The sequence below is a fragment of the Cottoperca gobio genome, chromosome 15, assembly GCF_900634415.1.
Source record: "Cottoperca gobio chromosome 15, fCotGob3.1, whole genome shotgun sequence".
Classification (NCBI taxonomy): domain Eukaryota; kingdom Metazoa; phylum Chordata; class Actinopteri; order Perciformes; family Bovichtidae; genus Cottoperca; species Cottoperca gobio.
Window position 1 is genome coordinate 9,017,724 of NC_041369.1, and position 25,994 is coordinate 9,043,717.

At 41.0% G+C, this 25,994-nt stretch overlaps 1 protein-coding gene across 1 annotated transcript; it reads right to left on the reverse strand.

Annotated features, from left to right (window-relative positions):
* Nucleotides 1–195: 195 nt before the first annotated feature.
* Nucleotides 196–24,393, reverse strand: vit (vitrin). Its single transcript, XM_029449378.1, has 23 exons — nucleotides 24,240–24,393; nucleotides 18,769–18,859; nucleotides 18,500–18,565; nucleotides 17,807–17,963; nucleotides 17,581–17,714; nucleotides 17,420–17,497; nucleotides 16,744–16,914; nucleotides 16,054–16,098; nucleotides 15,243–15,281; nucleotides 15,103–15,153; nucleotides 13,842–13,904; nucleotides 13,213–13,275; nucleotides 10,609–10,683; nucleotides 7,562–7,627; nucleotides 7,050–7,112; nucleotides 5,951–6,013; nucleotides 5,638–5,685; nucleotides 5,036–5,101; nucleotides 4,603–4,750; nucleotides 4,415–4,518; nucleotides 3,337–3,563; nucleotides 2,486–2,999; nucleotides 196–1,879 (listed from the first exon to the last, which is right to left on the reverse strand). Exons 2-23 carry the CDS (start codon nucleotides 18,800–18,802, stop codon nucleotides 1,701–1,703), a joined length of 2,454 nt encoding a protein of 817 aa, XP_029305238.1. The 5' UTR covers nucleotides 18,803–18,859; nucleotides 24,240–24,393; the 3' UTR covers nucleotides 196–1,700.
* Between the last annotated feature and the right edge of the window lie 1,601 nt (nucleotides 24,394–25,994).

Consider the following 25,994-nt stretch of genomic DNA (forward strand, 5'->3'; position numbering starts at 1 on the left):
GCCATTAGCGGTTCCTGCTTGCTGTGTATTTATGGATGAACACACAACTGTCACTGGGTTAGTTTGATCCCAAAGAAAACTTAAAAATGTGATGATTCTCAGGCAACTTCTGGAGATATAAGTGTTTCTAAGTGGATTTATGGACAATTACTTGCAATTTTGGCAAGAAATTTACAAGAAAACCGCCACTTAAGTTCTCATTTTCTTTATTTTATTAAAAATTGCAAAAACAATATTGATCAATTATGAACATTATTAGCGAAAGGCTTTTAATATGCATATGTACAAACGGGACATAACGGGAAGAAAATCATAAATACTCTTTCAACAAAACTGAGAAATGCCTGCAAAGTTAGAAGCAACCACACTGTTAGAAAACAAGAGTGAGGAGACAAATTGCTTTATTCCAGAGATCACTCTTTACAAAGATATACAAGCTCCTCTTTCCTCACTTCTCACACTAGTCTTTGTTCCGTGTTGTTGATTTGACTTTCACATAAGCCTCATTTCAACTACCACTCACACCAACAGTATCGGCACCATAGACTCTGAGAGGAACTTTAACAAAGTCCCCACTATCAGATCTCTCCTATCAGGGAAATTAAAAAGCACCAATTCTAAGAAAGTTTATCCTCTTTACAGAGAATCGTATAAAAAGCACCATATTATTATTTTTTATGAAGTATGTTAAACCGTAAGAGGAAGTGCTAGGCATGCTTTAAATCTACATCTCTGTAAGCACCATATCCCAGTAAGGTAGCTTTATGTTTGGTCATCATTTTGGTACCACTTCCTAGTAAGGCACTCTTTGTGAAGGTTCTGTAAGTTGTACTGGGTTGCCAAAACTCTCTTTGGCTTCTTCCAGCATGTCGCTGCAAGAACACATGCTTTTACAAGCTTGTAGTTACACATTTAATCCATCAAATATGCAGTTACTTAACACTGAAAAGTTGGTACAGAAGCTCTTTTCCAGAAGGCCTGAGGTCAAACATTGGAGAGGTTTGCATGATGAACTAAAAAGACGAAGATGGTTTAATGCCGGTGGAGGATTTAAACCATCTACTGTAGGGAGATATATTTTACAACCCAAAAATGCTCTGATTAATGCCTTCCAATCTATAAAGCATTAGTAAATGATTTCTGCCATGTTTTCAGTTTGGCTTGTTTGTCTGTTATTTTCATGAAACTTGGTGGAAAGGTGTAGCATGAGCCAAGGAAGAACCCATTAAATGTTGTCTTTCATCCGAATCACGGGGAGGATACACACATTGTTTTTCACTTATGGAAACATCCTTGGCGTAGGTCTGCGCTCTCTAAGTGCCCTTCTAGGTAAACCCTTAGTTACAACTTATGAACCCTTTATAAAGCGTGCCTTATTAGTACTATAATTAAATTATTAGGAATACACTTTTTTGCCTTCAACAGAGAACAACTGTCACCACAGTACACATAAGATGTAACTGTGAATGTAAACCATTTACCATCAGCACCATCTGTATATTTGGGACCGAATGCTGACTCACTTTAAGTCTTGTTTTGTCCAAACCCACAATCCTCACCTAAATTCAAATCCCCTACTGTTCAAATATGGGGCACTGCAGCCAATCCAGCACCGCCATCTGGGCAACAGAGTGAGTCAATTTACAATCAGTGTTCTGTTAAGACGGCCCAGGATCAAGATGTCCCTCACCCGTGCGTACTCAGTTTCTGGGCTGAGAGTTGAACTCCTGGCAGATGTTGTGGATGATCTTGGGTACAAATTTGTAGAGGTTGTCGAACTCGTCCACGAAGAAGGAGTGCTCCTTGTCGGGGTCCGTGGCAATATACTCCAGCTCATCCTGGGCTGCCCAGGCAATGCCGATGGAGTAGGCGATCACACCTAGATCACAGGAGGGACAGTAGATTACACACACAGGCCTCACATGTGTTTGTCACTTGTCAAACACACACTGAATGACACCTTACTGTGTACTGACACACAGCAGAGGAAAGTTCTTTTGTATAATTGTATTGTTGATTCTGGGTCAAAGCTTTTCCTCCAAAGTGTTACCCGCCAACCGTATCACGGTTCACAGAAAGAAAATAGTTCCTACATGAAACTGCTCACAACAAGGCCTGTGGATTATCTCGAGTAACCGGATCATGATTTCTGGAAAGAAACATTGCTGTTGAATTTTTCAAATAATTTTTTTGACACTTTGAGCCCCACAAGCCGAGTGTTATCTAGTCTCATTATATTGGAGAGAATGCAGATATCCATTTGCGTGATACCTCCAACACTCTGCAAATCACACCGGAACAATCTTGATTGATAAATAGCACCACAGGTAAGAGGAAAAATATGTATTTTGGGGTGAACTGTCCCTTTTAAGAGCAATCAGTTTTTTACATTATTATCATGCATTTTAAAGTACACAATCACTGCTTGACTTGGCTTTATCTGCCTAAAATCTCCTTCTTTTCCAGATTGTGGTTGACCTCTAACCTTGGCGATGGACAGCCAATGAAGGTGCCCTGACGTCATCATAGGAGCGCCCGTCTGTAATGACAATCATGATCTTGCGTTTGTTGGGTTTGGATTTGCTGAAGAGCTGCTCTGCGGCATAGGTGATGGCAGCACCGGTGCTGGTCCCACCGCTCCAGTAGTTGATGCGTTTGATGGCGTTCAGCAGCTCAGCCTTGTTGTTGTACTGGCCGAAGCCAAACTCCAACCTCTGCTCGTAGGTGTACTGCACAGCTCCGACCCGTGTGTCGGTGTCAGAGATCTCAAACTCCCTCGTGATGTTGGCCACAAACTGCAAGACCGTGCGGAAGTTGCCGGTTCCCACGCTGCTGGAGCCGTCGATAACGAAGGCGATGTCGTTCGCGTTTACGCAAGTTTTGCTGCACATCAGGCGGTCTGTGTCACACACTCTCTTCACCAGGGGCTGCACGGCCTTCCTCAGAGAAAACCAGCTGGACACGGGCAGGGAGAAGAAGCCGTTGGTTCGACACACAGCCTGTTGGATGAAGGACACACTTTGTTATTAAAGGGGACATTTTCATTTTCTCATACTGAGAAAAATATGGTGCACCTTTGCAAAGGTAGTTCTCAAACCGTGGGTGGAGATACTCAGATGAGGGACGATATATTCTAATAAGAGCCGAATGTGAATGGCTGGTTGAGTCCCGTTTTCTGACCTAAGCAGCCTACAAAGACGAGCATGGTCTTATTTCACAGTCTGTGGGTTTGTAGGCACTAGATACCCAAATGTATGAGCACAAGCACTGAAGAAGTGAGTTTTTCATGATATATCCCCTTTAAAGCCTCGGCACACCTGTGTGACAATACTCCACCTTGTCAACAAAGTTGGTCTCAACCAGGTTTTGTTTCTCGTTGTCATCGGGGCCCTCGATGGTGACGAAGAATATGTTGATGCCAGACTCCCGAGCGAGCCGAGACGCCTCCTCCACCTTGTCCGTAGGCCAGCCGTCCACCAGCACCACGGCCACATTAGGAGCTCCTCCGCGGTTTCCATTGGCATCACTGAAGTAGTGCTTGTTGATGTAGGAGAGGGCCTTTCCTGTCAGTGCACCAGGGGGCAGCAGAGAGACGGTTAAAATGACGCTACATCCACTGTCTATACAAGTCTGTGGTTGTAATGAAGGAATGCATTGGGGAGAAGACAAGCTGAGGGACAAGAACCAATCTGTAGTTACTTTACAAATAAAATAAAATAAAAACACATAGACTGTACAGTATGAAATGAAGCAAAAGGAAAATTGAAAAACAAAGTTTACTTTTGAAAGTGCTCATTATGTACATTTAGTGGATTGAATTGTTTGGAAACTGTATATCTTTCTTAACCAATATGTGCAGAAGTAACCTTCTAAAAACGACTGTATGCCAAATCAAAACTTCATATAGTAGTTTGTGTACAAGTGCATTGCTATAGCTGTATATCATCACAAGAATAGTGATATCCTATCATTTAGTCCTGTTGGTGGTCTGACGATGGCAGAACAGGAAAGGCTCTGTTGGGGAGAAGCTTTTACAACCACTCGCCCTGTTGTATGATTAGAGAGCACTTCTGGGAAAACACAAACAACACTATTTGAACGTGAATGCAAGTCATAAAGACACATGTGGCAGCGGATGCATGCTGATCCACCAACCAAAGCAGAAAAACAGCACTTTCACTCTGAAAACTGACCCCCATAGGCTGGTAAAACCCAAATGCTTTTTGGAAGAAAAACACGGTTTACAGGAGTCAGGACTATAATTTAGCTAACCGTGTTTTTCAGCAAATTTAGATTTAATTCTATCCTTGCATGTGAAAATGTGCCTGGCTTGTAAACCAACGCGATAATTGAACCCCTTTTCACTTTCACACTTTTGTTTGTAGGCATCTGGCAGCTAACATTGGCCACTCACCTACATTGGAGAGGCCTCCCTTCTGCGCAATCTTTTCTACAGCTGACTTCACCTCTCTGGAGTTGGAGTAAGACTTCAGACTGATCTCTGTCACAGGGTCATCCCTTCAGACAAAACAACCGGCAATCAAATTATGTTTACTTATCTAAAAATGGCAGATAGTTACACAACAGGAACAGTGAGGTTACCCGTATTGGATGAGGCCCATCATGGGTCCAGCTACACCCACATTGATGGTCTCAGCCACCTCAGACAAGAAGTCCTTCTGGATCTTAAAGCGTCTCTTCCCAATGCTCCAGCTCCCATCCATGAGGAAGACCAGGTCCACCTTACAATCTGCGAAAATAGGACACAGCCCGGGGTTACAGCAGATTCAATAATGTGTTTGGTAATACATTTGTTATTATTTAAATGTTTAACATTTGAAACTTTGATTCCCAGTGACAGACATTAAAGGCCCCCTGTCGAGTTTTTGACCACTGGTAGCTGTTTAGAACAATTCTCTGCACACATTTTCTCCAGGATTGTCAAAATCTTTGGCAATAATTCATGATTTGAAAGATGTAATAGTCAAACATAAATTCTGTGCCCAGTGGCTTTGAAGAAGTACGAGTGACATACTTGGGTCTCCCTGTGACATAGGCTCAGGCGCTCTGGGTACAGGTTCCTGCTCCCTCACGTTGAAACCTGAAAATCAAGAATCAAGAATGCTAAAAATCTGCTCTTTAGGCTTCATACTGTAAAGAAGACTTTTCATACATGTATGTCCTTTAATAATCATTGATACGTGCATTCTCAAAATTATAGATCCCATCCCTTTAAATCAAACAGCATGTATATTGGATGGTGGGAATGGCAAATTAATCATGTGTTGGCAATATATATTTCTAGATTGTTCTACTCTCTTAGTACAAAGTAAGAGAAAAGGTCTACTTTTGCAGAATCAATTTGAAAGTTTGTAAAGATTTCCATTGAACACAACACTTTTTAAGCTGTTTTAGAGATCCCAAAAGTTAGCCAGTATTTGTTGTGGCAAGATAATTATGCCAAACAGGAACTGATTTTATCCTCAGGCAACCATGCCAACCCTTCAATTACAGGCTGAGCAGAAACCCAGATTTCCTTGGATAGGCTCGGTTTGGTTTGTACTTCCATCCAAACTGAGGATTTACTGGCAAAGTGACTCTTGGGGGGCAGAAAAGGAGTAGTGTAAGCTATCTCACCTGATTCATAAGGATTTACGTCTGGCTTCCAGGCATCCACTGGTTCCACTGCATAGATGATATCATACAAGCTCAGCATTAGCAGCATTTCTTCCACAAAACCACTCACCAGTGGTAATTACACAAAAAGTTGATTTCCTTGTCATAAAATGGAAGTTATTGCATCTTTTTTGTAAGCTCTACTCATTATTATAAAGGTAAAGCAGCAGCAGTTGGGAAGTAGCATTGCTTTATAGATGCTACATGATGTGTCCAAGCTAATGCTTACCTGGATACACACAGGTGTTTTGTAGCCACGGTAACCACTACTCACCTCTAGTATGGGTTGTATCCAATGGCACTTTACGGTTGCCATCTGAGTCAGTGGAGCGAGGCACTAAAAGTAAAGACATCATCGGTGATGACAGACTGTGACACAAACAAGTGTAAACACACGAAGGCGTTACAGCCTGCGCCCATCAGCTCCATCTTTCATTTGGTTGGATGTTTGGTGGTATTTTTGTGGTCCACATTGGAAATGGCTTGGCCACTCAGTTTTCCAAAACCATGTCCCTTCTACGTACTTAGACCTGGAGGCTCGGCTGTGTCATCAAACAGCTGGAACCATGGCCTATAATCTGAAAGCGAATACTTTTTTTGCCTGCTCTTTTTGTCTCTAGTCAATGGTCCATATTGTAAGTGGTTTCTGTTTTCTGGTGTTTCTTGGTGACTATGAATAAAAACAGATCAAATGTGGTTTCCTGTTAAAGAACTTAAAGGAATATTTCAACATTTTGGGGAATACGCTTATTCACGCTCTTGCTGGGAGTCAGGATCTTTTTCTAAGAGGCGGAAGTGCACATCTACCCAATGTTCTAAATGTGACTTTTTAATTCTCTATGAACTCTAAACAAAAGGTACATATATTGTGTGTTAGCAACTACTTACTAACACACAATATATGTACTTTCAGCAGTTCTGCCTCTTGTGGCCAACATGAGCATTACAACAAAAACAATTTAAAAAGGATCCCATCAAAAAAAGTCACCTGCCAAAACTGTTTTCATATATGGAAAACCATGAAATAACTTAAAAACATTATTAACATTATCCTGGCAAAACCTTTTTTCACATGTTCTTAAGTCATAAACAGGAGAGAAAACAATTAATCATACTTCGAATATGGATCACCAGAATGTTTTGTTTTTCTCATTTGTCTCACAGGGCTTCCGTACGAATGAAATTCGTCATGTGTCAGAAAATTAAATGGAACATGAGGATGTGGTCATGTCAGGGGAGTGGTGTCACTGAGAGAAAACAGTCCAACAGGTTTTACATTTACAATAAATAAAAAAATACGAACAAATGACAATACAAAAATCTGAACCCCAAGACTTGTTAGTTCCCGGTAAATAGAATAGAAAAACACTTACGGTACGGTCCAAAGTTATAAAACCAGCGTTCATATTCTGAGATATCAGGCCTGTGATCCCGAGCTAGAGGAGGATGTTGTGAAACCCGTTAGTATTCCCACAATGAACTTCAGAGGGAAAAGCACACATTTCCATGGTTGTGATTGGTCACATATTTTCCCCCAACCAATCCCATACCAGTGAAAACAACGGCTTTGTGCAGAATTATCACTCACAGTGTCTCTCTCACACATGCACAAACAATAAACCTGCCCTATGATCTTCTCTTCCACACTTCACAGAAGTCTCTCATATGGCAGGCAGATGGCATGTGAAGACAATGTCCTGACACATTGCATGTACTTACAACTGGAGCCAATTCAACACATACATGGTCAGCAGATACCTCACTGTATCAGTCACACAAGCATGCTGTGTTTGCACATGCAACACAAATAGATACAAGGTGTAGTAACATGCCGCTATGAAGGGGGGTAGTACACACCAAACTGTCATGTTAGACTTGGACTTACCTGTGATCTCAGGTGTGGCTGTCTCACTCCATGTGTATCCTGAGTCTGGAGCTGCATAACTAACATCTGAATGTACAGCAGATAAGATGGAGGCATCAGCAATTACAATGGATACATTTAGGGTGCTTACTGTTGCCTTAAACTAATGATACAGACATCAGCCTCTGCTGCACTTTGTTTTTAGTGCTAATTAGCAAATGCTAGCATGGTAAATTAAGAAAATGGCATACATTATAGCCGTGAAAGATGGATGTATTATCGGAAGAAGAATCTTTCTTAATACATTCATGTTGTGTACATGTTAGTGTGCTGACATTAGCATTTAGCTTGAAAGCACAGCTGAATTCAAGAACAGTCACACGGAGCCGCTAGCACGGCTGTAGACTCTTGTTGACAGACATGAAAGTAAAGGTTAATACAATCAAAGTCACCCACATTTAACACTTGACACCTTATTCCAATGGTATGTATATATATATATATATATATATATATATATATATATATATATATATATATTTAAGCAATAGCTCACGACAGGCCGTGGTATATGGTCATTATATCACAGTTACGGGCCGTGGTTCGGCCCGACGCGAAGCGTAGTTTGTCTTTTAGGAGCTTTTTTCTCTGGAGATAGGCACCGATTAATCCACTCCTCCAGAGTAAAGCTTTGTAAGTTTACAAAGTACAACGGACGTAATTGAACAGCTGTAACGGTTGTAGCTTTTTCTCAGACGCGGAGGTATACTGACTTGTTGTGAAAAGTAACTACAATTCTACCCGTGATATAGGCTCATTATACCACGGCTAAGAACCAATCAAAATCCTTTATTTGACATGTCCGTTTTATAAATATATATATACAGTATATACAAATGCAGATATCTGTTTATAGAGATATCTGCATTCTGCATTGATGTCAGAAGTGTTCTGGTTCTCGTTTGTAGTCTGAGTAATATTGACTAATCCTGTTCCAGCAGGCTTTGGTTGCATTTGGTAACCAGTCCGTGTGCAAAAGAGGCGGAACATATTTGCCGAAATGCAATCTCGGACGATGATTTCGCTTTTTATTGGTTTAAAATGAGCTTGTAAACTGGTTAGACGTGGTCTCTCAACTCAAACTCGCTTCACCCGTCTAAAGGTGTTAATTTGACTGTGCGCAGAGCACATAAGAGGAAGTCTTGGCCCCGATATTTGCTAGCTACACCAAAAATACACCTGAAATATAGACGGAATCGGAGTTTCGGCCTTCCGGTGGAATCGCAATGCATGCTGGTGTAGCAAGCCTAGAAAAGTGAGCACCAACTCTACAAGGGCCGCCATATTGGATTTCTTCTCTACGTGTTTACATTGTATTTAGCTTATTCTTCAAGCGTGTTTACATTGTATTTAGCTTATTCTTCAAGCGTGTTTACATTGTATTTGGCTAGTTTTTAGTGTGTAATCATCGCTCTTCTAGTTATGGGATTTGGACACCGACATTGTGTGGTGAAAGGATGTTCAAACAGTGGGAGAAAGCTAAATAAATGGGCAGAATCTCATTGTGAGCTTCACGATTGCACTCGTTGAAAAATTCCGACTGCAAGCCCCCGTTCGAACTATTTCCACTTCCAACAGCACTAAAGAACAATGATAGAAGGCTAGCATGGACCAACGCTGTAAAGAGACAGGATTACAATGGGAAGTCTTGGGAGCCCAAGAAATCTTCGCGGATTTGCAGTGAGCACCATGCAAGGAAAACCAACAAGTGAATTCCCTGATCCTGAACTCGACCTGGGGTATGTAGTCTATCTACTTGATTTATATATTGACAAATGTACTTTCTATATATTGAGTTTTATAATAATTAACAAACACAAGTTAGGTATATATTTATAATAGCTTACCCTGCAACACAACTGCAATAAGCACTTATGATATCGCCAGTTTTCTTGACTGCGCAGATCCATGCCAAATGTGGCCTATGGGAAACTTTCATTGAATGAGAACATTTTGCTTTCAAAAAGTAATACTCAGAATCTGCGAGAGGATTGAAAGATATGTTTCAACCAGCCAGAGTCAAACAGTCTAAATGCTTTGCCTTCTTTGTATTCGTTCAAAGTTCGTTTATGAAACTCGACATCGTTCCCTGGGTGGTCAGACATTAACAATAATGTTATATCGCTGAGGTATATCGGCGGCCAAGAAGTCATGCTGTTGTTTTCATTGACCCAGCCATCCTGCAATGTCAAGGGATCAGGCACTGAAACGCCACTCGGCATAACCAAAAGCTTAGTCTTTTCTTTTTCTGTGATTGAAAGCCTTTCGTTAGCTGTTGGTTGCTCCTCAATGCCCGTCTCTGATGCAGCAAACACCCTGGCAATAAGCTCGAGTTTTGTTCCTGAAACCTTTAAATTCCGCTTGCGACAAAATACTTTCAAAGCTTCGACTTTCCACATCTGAACCTCATCATAAGAAAGGAGTTCAGAACTCATTGTAAAGTAGTAGGTTTGTTTACAACACGCTTGAAGAATAAGCTAAATACAATGTAAACACGTAGAGAAGAAATCCAATATGGCGGCACTTGTAGAGTTGGTGCTCACTTTTCTAGGCTTGCCACCCCAGCATGCATTGTGATTCCACCAGAAGCCCGAAACTGCGATTCCGTCTGTAGCCCCCAGAGACCGATAGCCGATTGGTTCCAAATTGGAAATAAAATAACTTGTCGTATTGAGTCATTTGTTTGCAATGTGAGATGTTTTTTTTTTGCAACTGATTTTCAAAGTAACTCTACTCCAGTTCACTTTTATTGATCACCATAGAATAGGCTGTGAGACGAATCAAAGCCTTAAAGCCTGACTTTAAGTGAGAATTTTATAAAATGTCTTATATTAATAAGGCCATATAGCTAGCACGAGATTAATCAATTAAAATCTTAGATTTAGTTTAAAGATTGCACCCATACCAGTCTGTTGTTTTAGTCTGTTTGAACATTAAAGAAAACCTTTACATGTATATTAGAATAAGCTCATGAAATGTTAAAGCATGATCTATTTTGTATTTGGTACCTGCTGGTCGTCGAGCTCCTGGGAACCAATCAGGACGAGGAAAGGAAGGAGGCGCCCAATCCCTTCTGGGAAAAGCTGTGCAGAGGAAGATTAGAAAGCTGTGTTGAGGACAAGCAGCAATGTGGAACATACTTGTGACCTCCACTAAACCTGCCACGTTATTAGTGGGGTATGCACAAGATGTTCAGCCCTGAGTCAGACACTAATCATACAGTAGTCACTCTGACAGACAGTGACTGAGCAGCTAAAGGTTGTTTTCAGTGAAGCTCAGACATAGTCTTTCCTGTGTAGAGAGACAGAGGTGCCACATGTGTTTCTAATTTTTCTGTTTTCTACCTGCTGCTCTTGGCATCACAATTTGTTCACACAGACACAAACTTGTAACGTGGCAAAAACACCAGGCAGTTTAATTGGCCAGACTGTTGCATGGCCTGAGGTTAATCGAAATGTGATTGAACACTAGAAGCCCAAACAGCTGAGCAAAACCACAACAGTGCATGGCATCTGTCTAAACTGGCTGAGCCATGACAACACACGTCAGTTAACCACTCCCTGCGGTGGATGGGTAACTTACACAAACACACAGGCTGGGCTCTGAGGTTCCCATCCAGTGGCAGCGAGAGAGCAGGGCCTTTGTTGACCGGGACGGGCTGGGAGAGCCCGGCCAGCGGCGCAGTGAAGCGTGGGAGTATTATTCTAAAGTTGGTGTCAAACTAGGGACAGTGTAGATAGTAGGACGCAGAGATTAGCCTAATCTGTGGCTGGTCAAAGGCTCAGCGCTCTACAGCAGACAGTGGTGTTGTTTTTTCTGATGAAATAGGTGCTTTAAATGGATTGAGTTTAACTCTCCTGATCATAGCCCCTTCAGTGGTCACTGCGGCCAGAAGGTCAGAGCAGGATCCAGGATACATGATCCTCACCTTGGGTTGTAGCTCAGTCTGCAATATGTTTGTTTCATAATGCATTATGAAAGAATTATAATGTGATCGCTGCAAAATATTTGTATTACCGCCTTGTGGTTGTATGCTTTCGCCAGCCAGTCAAGTTGCAGTTTACAATCATGTCTGCCCCAAATTCTGATCATTCTTGAGTCCAAGTGGACGTTTGTGCCAAATTTGAAGAAATTCCCTCCAGACGTTCCTAGGATATCATGATAATGAGAATTGGACTGACGGACAAAACATAATGCCTCCCACCTCGGCCTATTGCCATGCGGAAGCATAAAAATGTCAGTGAGTGATCCGCACTATTATGAAACCTTATTCATCATTATAAAATGCTTTATAATGTGTTGTGAATATTGAGTGCTTATAACTGTAATTTTACAGTGATACAAGCAGATTATAACGCATTATAAGTATGTTTATAATGTGTTATAGACATCATAGAAAGTGTTACCCATATTTGATTGCATTTTAACACCAACGAACAGAATCTCGACATGTTGTACAGAAGTCTCTTCATGAACCTTGTCAAGTGGTCATATCTAATAACAAATATGAGGCTTAATTGCATCGTAAGATTTCTAGAAAGCTGAGCAATAATTGAAAACATCTGTTTGGGGCAGCCGGGTGGCAAAGCGACTTGGGAGAAAACCTTTTAACTCATAAACTCCAAAGGCGGCAAGCATCCACCCTGCTGAAGTGTCTTTAAGAAAGACGGCTCCAAGGGCGCTGCTGTGTAGCTGATCCTTACCTCTGACCTCTGACCGCTGACCTCTGACCTCGAGCTTAAAGAATTTCCCTAAGGGTTTCAATAAAGTAACACATTCTTATTCACAAGCTATGTGAATAGCTACTCTCTGCACTGCTCAGATACTTTACTCACTCTCGGCAGGAACAGGTCAGTCAGTTAAATGATGCCCTTAGCTGGAAACGGCTCACACTGCATTTTAAGAATCATATCATACAATCAACCATCATTTAAATGGATATAGCTCTGTCTAATTTTAGGAATCTATGGTTTTGCATTCCACAAAAGCAAAAACAGAAGAGCATTCTTCAGCGAGCCAAACCTAGCCTGGTTTGAATGGCGAGAAGCTTTCTATTCTTGACAGGCTGGAGAGAGGACCCAGATCCTGCAGCGCTGCGGATCGGGCCATACGTCTCTCTGGAAGCAGCACCGGGCCACTTGGTGCTGCAGCTTTCATCTCTCTCTCCCTCTCTGCAAACATTTACGAGGGAAGGGAAGAGGCCATACCAGATGGGATCTGTTATAGGATGAGTTGAGAGTTTGCTGCTGTCTCAGAAGAGTGGAGATACGGCACAAGATGAATTCAGAAGGATGAGGCGTATCGAGATACTAACTGCTCATTTTTTCTGGCCACACCATTGGCAGATTTTTATAAAATAGGCCTCAGGGCACAGATATTTTCTGATGCTTTTGCATCTTTTCTTTTGTGTGCACACATCTCTCTGTGGTTTTGTGTCTCTTATGGGCCACGCATTGAACCACGGAATCCCACAGAGGGTAAACATTAGTGCTGCTTTATAAAACATTTCAACCAGGGTTTTATTGCCCTCGTTGTTCTTGTTTGATCGGACTTCTCTACGTCAGTAAGTGTGTTTGCTGGTGCAGTTTGATAGTTAGTCTGGAGATACTTACCGGGGTTTGACTGGCTTATGGTTGGAGTCCGCTCGGGTGGAGCCGGCTGAACCCTGTTAAAAGCTGTTTGTAGCAATGAGAAACAGCAGATAGAATAAGAGAGGAAAAGGAGGCAGAAGAAAGCTTCAGTTCGGGTGGCTCCATCCACAAATGCAGCCCAGCTGTTTCACTTTGAGTAAAGGCATTTTCTCCGCAGCATGATATCAGAAACAAAAGGATTTATGCTGGGCGTATTTACAGGCCTTCATTTGCCCCTTTTCATCTCGGAAAAAGAAAACATGTACAAGAGGATGTGCCCGATGACAGAGAACAGCGGTCATCGTGAAAGGAATGTTAGCTGAGATGCTTGATGGAGTGGATTAGTGTTGACCCCGGGGTGAAGATCACAGGGGCTTATGGGTGTGGATACGAGGGTCAGACTTACAGCGGTCCACGTCTCCTGGATTCTTGTTCCAACAAAGACATCTGTCCCCTGTGCAGCTCTTGGCTCGCATTCCCTGTCAGTCCCACCATGTCTACCTATTTGTTACTGTCTGTGTGTGTGTGTGTGTGTGTGTGTGTGTGTGTGTGTGTGTGTGTGTGTGTGTGTGTGCACGTGTGCATATGTATGTGTCAATGATGAGGCTGACCTGGGCCAACTGGAGAGGATGGCTGTCTCCTGATAGCCGACCCGGCCTCTGGTCTGCGCAGACCTGTGGCCAGGATTGGGGAGACAAATGTATTACGAGACAACATGAAATCACATTTATCTTTTTATCTGCAGTGCACTTATAATGTTGACCTTGAAAGACAACAGAACAGGAAAGCTCATTGTCATTGTAATAAGCGTTAGTTAATAGATAATAAGGCTTTTATAAGTCCTTCATAAGATGCTTGTTAACATCATTATGTGTTAATAAGATAATATAAGTATTGTTAATAGCATCATAAACACATTTAATTACAAGACATCTATAAGCCTTATGGTTTTCTGCAGAATCAGAAATCCTTTATTTGTCACCCAGCAGGGAAATGTACATGGTTACAACAGGGACAGTGCAGATGAAAGACAAAATAATATAAGTAGGCTAACATATTAATAAAAGAGGTGAACACATATGTAATAACAACCATGGTAGAAATAAGTAGCTTACATAAAGAAAGTGAACTAGAAAGTAATAATAACAATAATAAGTGTGATTGCACAACAGTGGTATTTGAGTCAGCATTGTGTGTGTGGTGGTCTACGGGGGACTGTGGAGATTGTGCAGCCTACCACTGAACGAGTGTCCATCATCCTCTTATAATTGTTTTTAATAGCATTACAAACACATTTATTGAGTTTAACTAACCTTGTGCTTCACCACTGTAATATTGTATTTAAATGTATTTTTTTAATTCACATTGTTCCAGATGGGAGAGCTGCCAAAAGTTAACTATGACATAATAGGTAAGTTAGTTACACTTAATAAATGTGTTTGTAATACTATTATAAACAGTTTTAAGAAACTCATATTTACATTCTTAAGCATTTTATAAACTGTGCTAATAATAGAAATAATAATCTAACAATAAACACGTTTATTATGCTTTTATTAACACCTGTACAATCTTATTAAGACATAATAATGTTACTAAGCATCTTATCAGGACTAATGAGAGCTTTATTACCTAATAACTAACAGTTATTACAAGGACCTCAATAAAGTTAGGCTTCTCCAGAACAATCTGGTCCCGGTGTTAGAAGACAGTAAAAGTCTTTTAAAGCAGCTATGCACAGACAGAACAGAGATGCCATGCATAGTTTAAATATATGAATACAAGAGAAAGAGGAAAGAGCAAATGTTGAGGCAATCCCTGGTTAAGATAGAATGAACGAAGACACATCAGGAAGATCAAAGCTTGCGTTACCTGCGCTGATACGTTGTGGGAATCTATTCGGATAGGCTCCTCCTCTGAATACTTTGAAGAAATGCCACGGTTTAGTTAAAGTTTTATAGGCGGTGTAAAGGACTTTCCAAGAGCTGCAGAATCAGTGAGTATTGACATACCTTGGTTGGGAATCTTTCCTTGACCGTTCTGTGACTGTCCTATCCCAGTGTGGGCAAATTCAGACAAAACAATTGTAATGTAAATACAACATAGTTTTGGATTTAGCATAAACCGCTAACCCGGGTCATGGTCTTACTGTTTTAAGTTTTATGGCTTAAAACAACTGAACTGATGTTCATTCCTCACAAGCTGTGCCCATAATAATGACAAACGTGTTGTGAAAGCAGGATCACCGATACCTTTAATATAGATTAGGGATGGGATGATAAAGGATTTTATTGCGGATCAGGATAAAAAACACTCCCAATAAATTGATAGTGGGGAATTCCCATTATCGGGATTATATTTGAATATCCTCACGTGAGTTACTCGACAAGCTGTGAGCTCACTATCACGGCAGAGAAGTGAAATAATTGTTATCATGTAAGATATTATTTCTGATTATATTATTTAAGATTTTAATTTTACACTAAAATGATCACTAAAAACACATGTGTCCTATCTGTGATATAATACAAATATTTATTTCTTAACAAAATGTAAAGTAAAGTGATTCCAGTATGCTTCGAGCATATTTAGATGATTATTAGGATAATATCGAGAATCGCAATTATTTTGGCCAGAATATATATATATATAGATATTTTCATATTGTCCCATGCCTAATACAGAACACATGATTAATCCTGATGCACACTATTCCCATAGGACACCCCATGCTTGATGTAAACATATATTTCCGCATACATCCCAGTGTAAAGCAACACCCCCGCATGCCACCATGTCCCCTGTTTGCTTTACTTCACTTACTTGAACTTGCGGTTGCCACGGAGGCAAGGTATGGGTGACTGCTGCCTAGATAGAACAAAGACAAATGGGGTGCCGATAATGGAGAGGAGAGAGGTAATGTTACAGAAAATGAAAGAGAGACCGTTGGGAGTTGGCACACAGCCCATCTAATTTACACACATACCTTAAGATATTGCCGCATTGTCTACTCACTGTAGCTGCATTTCTATCCAAAACAGGGCAGATGACTCACAGTGATTACCGTCTGATAATGGTTTCATTTAATAAGAGTGATGAAAGGTCCGGTGATCAAGTATACAGAGAAGTCAGTCAAGCAAGTGAGCAGCAGCGTAGAAACTTCATCACAGACCCGCTGTAATTTGTCATGATTGCAGTTGTGACTTCTAATTACCAGCTGCAATCATTCGTCTTCATCACTCAGTTTCACACAAATGAATGCTTGTTCTTGCAAACAAGCATTTCTAGTTACAAGCTGCTAATGTTAGTTAGACGTCAGCTAGGCGGCGAGCAGTGGATCTTCTGTGTGGATCGGTATTATTGGCTCATTAACAGCACCCTGCATCCAAGTAAATACACGATCCTGCACATAACATACATGGAGCCGTTGATTTAGAGGAAAGAATGGGCTCTTTGTACATGTATGTATGTATTTGTATGTTTACAAAAAAGGATCATGTGTGTTTAAATCACCTGCATCCCTGACTTTATGGACAGCAGCTCGAGGCTTGGTAGTAGTGGGAGGTGGTGTAGTGGTGGTGGGAGCAAGTGTGGTGGTGGTGGGTTCAGGTGTCGTAGTTGTGGGGGGTTCAGGTGTCGTAGGCAGAGGTGTGGTGACCGCAGGGGATTTGGCCTCCTTTTGACCTAAAAGGTGAATGAAAGATTATTAGGGCGGTCGTGTTCAAGATGGATGGACGGGGAGGAAGAGCGTCTACAGTAACGGTTGTGTTGTAAAACATTCTTGACATTCTTCACCAGACTGCAGCGCTCCGACTTCTCATTCAACCTGAGCGAAGTTCAACATGCCAGACTCAAGCGCAGTGTCACAGTGTTTTGTGTCCAGAACACACTGATTGTAGACCAAAAGTCGGATGTCTGTGTTAAAAAACTAGGTTAAAGTTTTTAAATCTCTATTTTACATTTAACCTTTGTTACCACAGTATTCCAATAATTATATTTTAATGTGAATGACACTATATGCTAAAATATTGGGAATGAAAATGCTGTTGAAATAGCAATTATACATTATACAGTCTAAAAGAACATCATTGTGTCTAAACCTTAATAATACCAAATCATTGCTTACTGGTCCTATTCATATTCACTTAAAAGATGCATGATGCGTGTGTAAAAATAACCCTCCTCTCACTTGTTTTCACGTAGGTTGGTCTTGAGGGGACGTAGTCCAGAGTAGATGGGTAGATCACTCCTTTCTTGGGCTTCCCCACTGAAACAAAACAGAGCCAGCTGTTGGTTGGAGGCAGAACTCTGAAGAATTGTGTTTAACATTATTTACTTCGCCAATAATACCTGAGACAACGAACGACTCTCTCCACTTAGGTAGAGACAGAGAGCGCACCCCATTGGAATTACTGCCTTTGTAGATGTTCTGCCCGGCCATCTTCCTCACTATCACCTTTCCTCCTGTGTTGGTGATGATGCCGCTGTGGAACCAAAATGTATTGTCAGATATTACTGTTTAAAGATTACTTTGACTGCCATAAAGACGTCTCACATCCATCACTCCGCTGCTAACCTGTGGATGGCAGCGTTGCAGATGCTGGAGATGGAGGCGAACACGCCTGTCCCATAAACTTGTTGCTTTGTCTCCTTACAGTGGGCAGGACATTTGGCTATGAACTCTGGGAGATTGATCTTTCCCGCTCTGACATCACAGTCTATGTCTGGAACAACTGTGGAGGGAAGAAGAAGCAGAGAAAGGTGGTTGAAGACAAGATATTGAACGGGTCAAGATAGATTTTTTAGATGTTGAGGTTACATATAACCATTTTTTCGACAGCAGTGTAATTACTTGGTCAATAATTGATTAATTAAAAGAAAGAAAAAATATCTGCAACTGTTTTGATAATAGAATAATTCTAAAGCAAAAATATAAACCATACGACGGTGTATTAGGGCCATTGTAGGTCAAATAAATAGGGGGGAAGGGGGTTGAATCTGAATTTCCAAGACTGAAGTCGTTTTTTTTTGTCAAGAAAAAGGTTTGACTTTGTATATGAATATCTTTGAGCTTTGGAGAGTTAATCAGATAAAACAAGCAATGCAGAATCAGAAAATACATTTTCTATGTCATAAAATCTGTTTTCTATAAATAAATATTGAAAAATAAAGATACTATTTATTTTTAGGTGAAATAAATGCGACTGCAGTTGAGACAATAACACGGGGACTGACTGAGATTACAGGTTTGCTTGTTGATGTTGTCTACCTTGCTTTGGTTTCTTGTTCTTTGATCCATTAGGCTTGGCCCAGCAAGCATAGGACAGGAGGAGCACTGCGGGTGAGGCAGAAGCAGTTTCACATAATAGCAGGCAAAGTATCACAATCATCAGTGTGTTTACTGTACACACAAGACCTCTGTGACAGAGGACGCTGCTGTTTGATGGTGTGAATGTGCAGAAAACAGATTCTGGAAATATAAAACATTGTTGTGGAGGATGCTTTATTTAAAACTAGCATGACAGACGGGTTGCTCACCGAGGCAGATGGCAGTGAGTGATGCTCTGATCATGATGGGTGGTGTTCTGGCTCAGCAGGTCGGCCAGATGTCCTTGTCTAACCTCCCAACCTTAAAGAGAAAGAAGAGAAGCTGGAGAATTTCACTGTTATCCTCTCAGACTCATTTCCTGCTTCCTGCTTCCTCGCTGAAATAAACTTTGGACACTTTACTCAACATGTGAGTGTGAGAAGTGTTGTAGTGTCATCTGGAAACAAGACAGAGATACACTTGTGCCACTGAGATACACTTTCCAGAGATGTTTGATAAATAGCAGACAGACTAACTACACGCCGAGCTGAATGACTCATCTAGCATCTGTAAAGCCAAATGTGGCCAATTGAACATTTAGAAAACATTGACTGTAACTCACGTTTGTCGCTACTATCTAATCAGTCAGATCAAATGTGGATTGTTTTTCAGCGTAGCTCAATGTTTCTTGTTTCTTGTTTCTTGCTCCACAGCGAACATCTGGGCTGAGACAAATTAGTATGTAATAGATCCATCTACGGAGTCAGACTCAATTAGAGAGTACACACAGACACAATTTAATGTGTAAGGAATAGGTAACTGTGTCCAATCAGATAGCTGTCTTTGACACTAACAACCACATCAAGCTGCATCCCAGTTTGAAATACAGTCTGTTTACGGTAGACACAGAAAACGTCTTTCTATGTCTGTCATTTCGATTCAAAAGGTATGAATCAAAGTGGAAGCCTGTGTTAACAAGAGCAGAAGTAGGTCAAGACTTCATTACAGGTCTGTTGGAGCAATACTAGCGCTACAAAAGCAAAGTCAGACAGATGGTCAGAGAAAGTCTTAAACTGGCTGGGAGATTAACTAAATATGAGAGCTACTCCAGTCCATGCTCCGCACCAAGGTGGCACGATGGAGCTCCTTACCGGGGAGGTGATGACTGATGCTTCGCTGCTATCAGAGGAATGCTGTACCGCCTATGAGGGCGGCGTCCCATCTGTCACTGCCGCCACACACCACCAGGTTCAATCTGATCAAGTGGTGAACATGTGATCATACAGCGACCTCTGAGGCATGGTCAGATGTGATGCAGTTCAGACTGAGCAACATGAAGTATTACAACTGAAAAAGCTATTTATAAATGTACCTGTCTTGTCCGATCTGTGACTGGAGATCGCTGATTGGATCCCAGAAGGCTAAATCTTTAGATCTAGTCCTTATCTCAATACAACTACTGAGGCACTCTTGAGCAAGGCCTTTAATCTCCAATCTTCCCTGGATATTTAAAGGTTTAAAAATAGAAATGGCGATATGTCATATGCTTTAATGTGTCTTTATCCTCAATGAGTGTAACTGCTAGAGGGCAGGGTTGTACATACTATACCCATATTTTCATCATCAAATAAAATCAGTCGATCACTCATTAGAGCACAAAGTGGCCATTGACAGAAACATTTCAGAATATGAAGCTAGTGCCACAACCGGTTAGCCTAACTAGCAAGACTGGAAATGGGGAAACAAGTCCTCTAAAGCTCAGTAATACAAGTTATATTTAGTTTGAAAAGTTTGGAAGTGTAAAACATCAAGTTTTAAGTGAGGTTAATTAATGCAGGGCTATCACTTAGCCAGACACAGTGATTTACAGGAGCGTGTCAATGTTCCCTCAGATCAGTACCTTCACATTGCCATGCCATCGTTCGGTCGGACCATTATTCCAAACCACAATAGTCTGAAAAATGTCCCAATGGACCGAAAGCCCATTTCTCCATTTGTCCGTCCTGGGAGAGGGGTCCCTCCTCAGTTGCTCTCCCTGAGGTTTCTTCCATTTTTCCCCCTTTAATTATGGGGTTTCTTTTAGAAAGTTTTTCCTTGTGCGGTGCGAGGGTCTAAGGACAGAGGGTGTTGTAACCTGTACAGTCTGTAAAGCACACTGAGACAAATGTATAATTTGTGATATTGGGCTATACAAATAAATTTGATTTGATTTGATTCTCCAAAAATACAGAGTCTCACTGCAACAAATATTAGCGCATGGCTAATTATTATGCAGAATGATGTCATCGGACCCTTCAAATAATATGTCATCGGCCATATTGTTTTTCCTACTATGGCGAAGGTATAACCCGACCTTCTCTGCCTCTGGTTGGCATACCCTGATATTCTTACCCTAATCCTAACTAATCTCACTCCTCATGCTTAAACTTAATCAACTAAGGCAACAAGTAGTAGCCAATCAGAAGTAAAGTATGCTTCATGCCTTTGCCATAGAAGGAAAACACATTGGGAAGGTCCAATGACTCATTCTGCATAATAATTAGCCATGTGCCAAAGAATATTGACATATTGTAACATGGATAAAGATGAGGGAACATGGGGCTGACCCTGTGATTTACTACAGGACCCCAGGAATTCACTTTGTCTAGCCAAGAAATAGTCTGGCACACAACCAACCATAAAACCACAGTGTGTTGTTTTTACACTTTGGTTTGTGAACTGATTAAAAAAACTTTTTTAGGTGTATGAACTTTTGGGTTTTATAACCTTTGGACACAGCCAGGCCAGCTGTTGGCCTCTTTTTCTAGTCTTCCCGCTGGCTGTAGCTTAGCTTAATATTCCATTTCATGTCCTATATTTCATCTAACTCTCTGCAAGAAAGTGAATAAGTGCATTTCCCAAAATATTGAATACTTCTTTTAAAACTCAAGAGGTAATCACCAACTGTCTCCGAAATGAAAGCAGTCTGTGCTGGATCTTCATCACATTGGTTTGAAGTAAACATAAGTGAGCAGTGTAATGATGTAACATAACATATCATGTAAAGGTAAAATTAAGCAAGCTGCGGTTGGCAGTGATAGGAATTTCCCTGATGCAGCGCTACATTTTTATCTGACATTCATGAGCACTGACATGATTTTTCCACAGTGTTGTGCTTTGACAGGCAGATGGATCCCTGCTGCACAGTCGGTACTACAATTTGTCCTCGCGGGGGAAAAAAGCGGCTTCTGGGAACAAGCTGGGACAGATATGCTACATCTACAGCACAGGAGAGAGACCCGCAGCATGTGAGAGGTGAGTCAGCGCGCTTCACTTGGTAATGCAAACCACAAAACAGATCTGTCATACACCTGTGAGGAAATTCAAACCGTGAACACCACATTCCCCAATGTACAGCTAAGCACAGAAAGAAGTTTCGTTCAGTGACACTGTTCCTCTGTAAAGTCCTTTGTCCATCATTGTAGGACGAAATTAAATGTGCAGAAAATGACTGTTTCAGACCTTAATTTGTGTTCTCAGTGTGAGCCTCTAAATGCCTCCCTCTCCATGCAGTGAAACATGGGGCAAATCATATCCTTTGACAAACACTGTAGGGAGTTTCCTGTACAGTAGATAATAGATCCTGCGGGGACTTGCAGAGACACAATCTCGCACACACATTCAACTAAAGGATAAAATAAACAAACGGAGATCGAGATCTGGGATAACTTATCGCATTCTCAGATAGCGTTGGAGAAGGAAACTATATGTGAGGCCTTTCAGACTCACCACTTACCACCCCCATAAATCACAAACAGGGCGGGTTAGATGTTGTGTAGGTGTTGCATATTTTGATACACCTGTCCTAAAATTAGATAAGGCATGGGCTGTCCTAAAGCACAGCTTCAGCTGGCCTTCAGCTGCTATTTTTCTCCAAACTGAGCATCTCCTTTCTGCTGGGTGGGGACACAAATCAAACAAAAATGTAAGCGAAGTGATTTTCACAGCCACTGCAAAAGATGAAAGGTTCTGCGTAGGGGCCTCAGTCACTTTTAAACCCTGCACTTTTAAACCCCTCACATAGTTTGAGGAATTAAAGCGCAACTCAATTCTGCATAACATTCTCACTACAATGTGGATTACATGCACACAACACTAAGATTACAAGGCCAAGCAGGTTTGTGCAAAGACTATTGGTCTGCTGTTGCAGAGAAATTATTACATTTTCAGCTCCTGCAGGCAAATAATAATGCAGATTGAACATCACACCTGGCAGGAGTGTCAGAGGTAAACAGTGACTATAATGCAAACAGATAACAAATAGCTGTCTGTGCCTATTACAAAAGCCAGCATACAATGGGTTCTCAAAGCATGGGCAGACCACACACACATCTTAAAAGTGTTGTTGATAAGCACTGATAATGCACTACAAATGTCATTACTTCCAACTTTTCCATCAGTAATGGTGAACTTTAGGGCCATACAGCTTCATGCCAAAACACAAAGACTGTATTTAAATATATCTCCATTTCAGAAGCACCCACATTCCTTGTCTGGGGTGGCCAGTGTGAATGCAACAAGGATAAGTACCAAAGGAGACTGAGGCTTATTTGAGTATCATGACCTTCCTATAACTTGGTTTCACAGTGTTCCTGACTGATGGCATGCAAGCAGTGAGACTATATATACACACAACCAGTGCCAGGGAGTGTTAAATCCGAGCATTCACAGGTGTCAGAAATGTACTGTAAGCATATTAGGTGTGCCAAGTGTTGTAGCAACAAGCCAACTAAAGAACCATAGAAAAGATCAGACACAGGGGAAAGCAAACATGTCTCTACAAGGTCATTGCTGTAGCCTTTTGGGCTGCTGCTGGGACAGTATTTGTTTATCAAGCACAGAACAGGCTGAAGTACTTTAATTCTCGGCTCTGGCTTGAGTGCAAGCCAGAGCCTGCAGTCTGCTGCTGGACATATTGTATAGAGATCACCTGCGCTTAATCAGGCTCTTTCAAACGACACAAAAATGTCAGTAAGAATACACAAAGAAATGTCAAACATAATGTGCAAGAAATAAAAATATAAAAGTTGAACAATTCACTTCTCAGGTTTGCTGATTATTATAATAGCAAAACAAGTCATTTAAAAACTAAAGGCTTGGGATATAAATATAAATAAATACACTTTTCACAGATCATCTTTTATAATCACGAGGCTAGAGTATACATGATCATGACATGGCTCATTCAGCTAAAAACCTCCTTTCAGAAAAGAAGAAAGGGGGGGGGGGGTTACTAAAGAAAATGTAAAAAATGGAGAAAAATAAAGAGAAAGTAAAACAAACACTGACTTTAATCAGTGGTAGCCTACGCTTATTTTGACAGCCTGTCAAATCCCACAAGCTTGGCTGAAATTAACCAGTCATAAGTAATGTATAGTCATGTATAAGAAAAGAGTTAATAAAAAGTAAAAACGCAAAAAAACTCGTGCAGTGTTGGTTAACATTTCTTACAGACATGATTATCAAAAGTACTAATATTCGCTTGGACGCACTGGACATCAATTAAGCGCAATTACGCGTCATTAAAAAAGAAAAAAGAAAAAAGAAAAGGATAATTAATTCACGCCACGCAGCAGCAAACACAACACCCCACTTTATTTATCGAGCTAAATTGTAGCTTTCTGTTCAAAATCCTTTAGTAAAGTAATGAAAGTAAACTTACCTGAGAACATAAAATAGTTCCCAATGCGTGTAATAAATGTAATTCCCTGCGCAGTTTTCCCACCGAATCCTTACGCTTTCATTGAAAAGCAATTTTGGAGCAGCGGGCGTGTGTGCAAGCGATGAACTGTTCCACCTGGACTTTTACTCCTGCATGATCGGAGCGCTCATTAAAAGTGGAGAACGGGACGGGGCCAGAGCTTCGCCTCTTTGCCCTTCCCACTTCAGGCACCCAGCTCTTCACTCAGGCAGAAGAAGATCAGTATCCCGGGGCCATCAGGAGAGGATGCAAAGAACTCAGCAGTACAGCAGTGCCAGCATCCTTTCGTTTGTTTGACATGGTGTTTTAACACAAGAAGCCGCCACATATAATCATAGTTTTAGCATGCCCAAGGAATGAATGTGCTTTATGTTGACACTTTAAGCTGCATATTTTCTGTTATATAAGGGAGGATAACTGAGCTATGATTCTGGTTTTCAGTTCTGCAACTCATCCCATCATCTGACAGAGAAATAAATAAACTACAGTGTGTAAACTCTAACCAGAGCAATCACTCTCCTGCAGCAAATAAACCAATCAACACCTGTTTGAGAAACAGACACTTGAAGGCGCTTTACTTTGGGGTTTGTGGCTTGTGTCTGCTGCTGTGGTCTACAGTAGACGCACACCCCCACAACCTCAACTACTCCAACAGTGAGAGCCTGTTGGTGTTTGCAGATTGTCACACAAGTGGCAGCTATTATGCACAATATGGATGGTTATGCTGAAGCTGATTGCCATTTTGATTTAAAGGTCTTAAGGGCTGTTGTAAAAGAGCTCATTGTGCGTGTGATTATGGTATTTGCAGAAACCACCTCGGGAATTTTTTTTAAAGATTAAACCTTCATGGCTCAAGTAGATAATTGCCCATTAATGTTGCTAGAAAAAAAGATTGGGTGCTGTTTCAGGGTTACTCATTTCTCTTTCAACAGTACCATTAGTTAGAAAGATTGTAGGAAGGAGAAAAGTTGTCCAAATTCACCACACCCATGGAACAGTGGAAGAGTTTTTAGTTTTCTGTGAAAATAAAGAAATAAAATAGAGCCACCCGGCATTACCTGACATAATGCATAAGGGAATGGAGATGTAAAATGACACAATCTATAGGCAGGTGACGAAGTGTACTCTGGCATCTATCGTGGAATGAGGGTTATATGGGACATTTGATGGCATGAGTGCCCTCAGGGGCAGCAAGGGTCGGTTTGTGCCATCACATGCTACAGTGAGGACAGTTCAGTGTTCCCAGAAGTTATTGTGCATCTGTCTCATTACATTACTGACTGCACATTTCATCAGCTGGCGATATTTTCCGAGAAGATTCAGGTAAATCAGTTATGCGTTGCTCCACATTATATGTTTGCTGCTACCAATTTGGATTGAAAGACTCAACAATCACAAGAAGTCCTGGCTACCAACAGAGGAAGTAGTCTGTGGTCACTGTCCACAGCTTCACAAAGCTACATGACAGTGAAAAACAAAATATTGTATAAGGAGCGGGACATGCAGCATATTTAGCTGCTCAATATGTGACTGCATGTCTAATCGACACATAATTAAAACATCACTAAATGTGACAAAAATCATCTCGACATAGTAGCTAATTATTAACACACACTCTTTTGGACAGTTGTGATGTTATATACGGTATTTTAGCTACATAACCACATTTTTGTTTATTGAATGAATATGAAATCAATCAGTACCTTCATGCTTTCA

Excerpts from the sequence above, each read along its gene's own strand:
- vit (XM_029449378.1), bottom strand. The coding sequence starts at position 18,802 with ATGATCAGAGCATCACTCACTGCCATCTGCCTCG. Across the intron at positions 16,099-16,743 it reads CCATAAAGTCAGGGATGCAG|GCAGCAGTCACCCATACCTT; the intron begins GTGATTTAAACA and ends TGTTCTATCTAG. Across the intron at positions 13,276-13,841 it reads ATCCTCTCCAGTTGGCCCAG|CTTTTAACAGGGTTCAGCCG; the intron begins GTCAGCCTCATC and ends TGCTACAAACAG.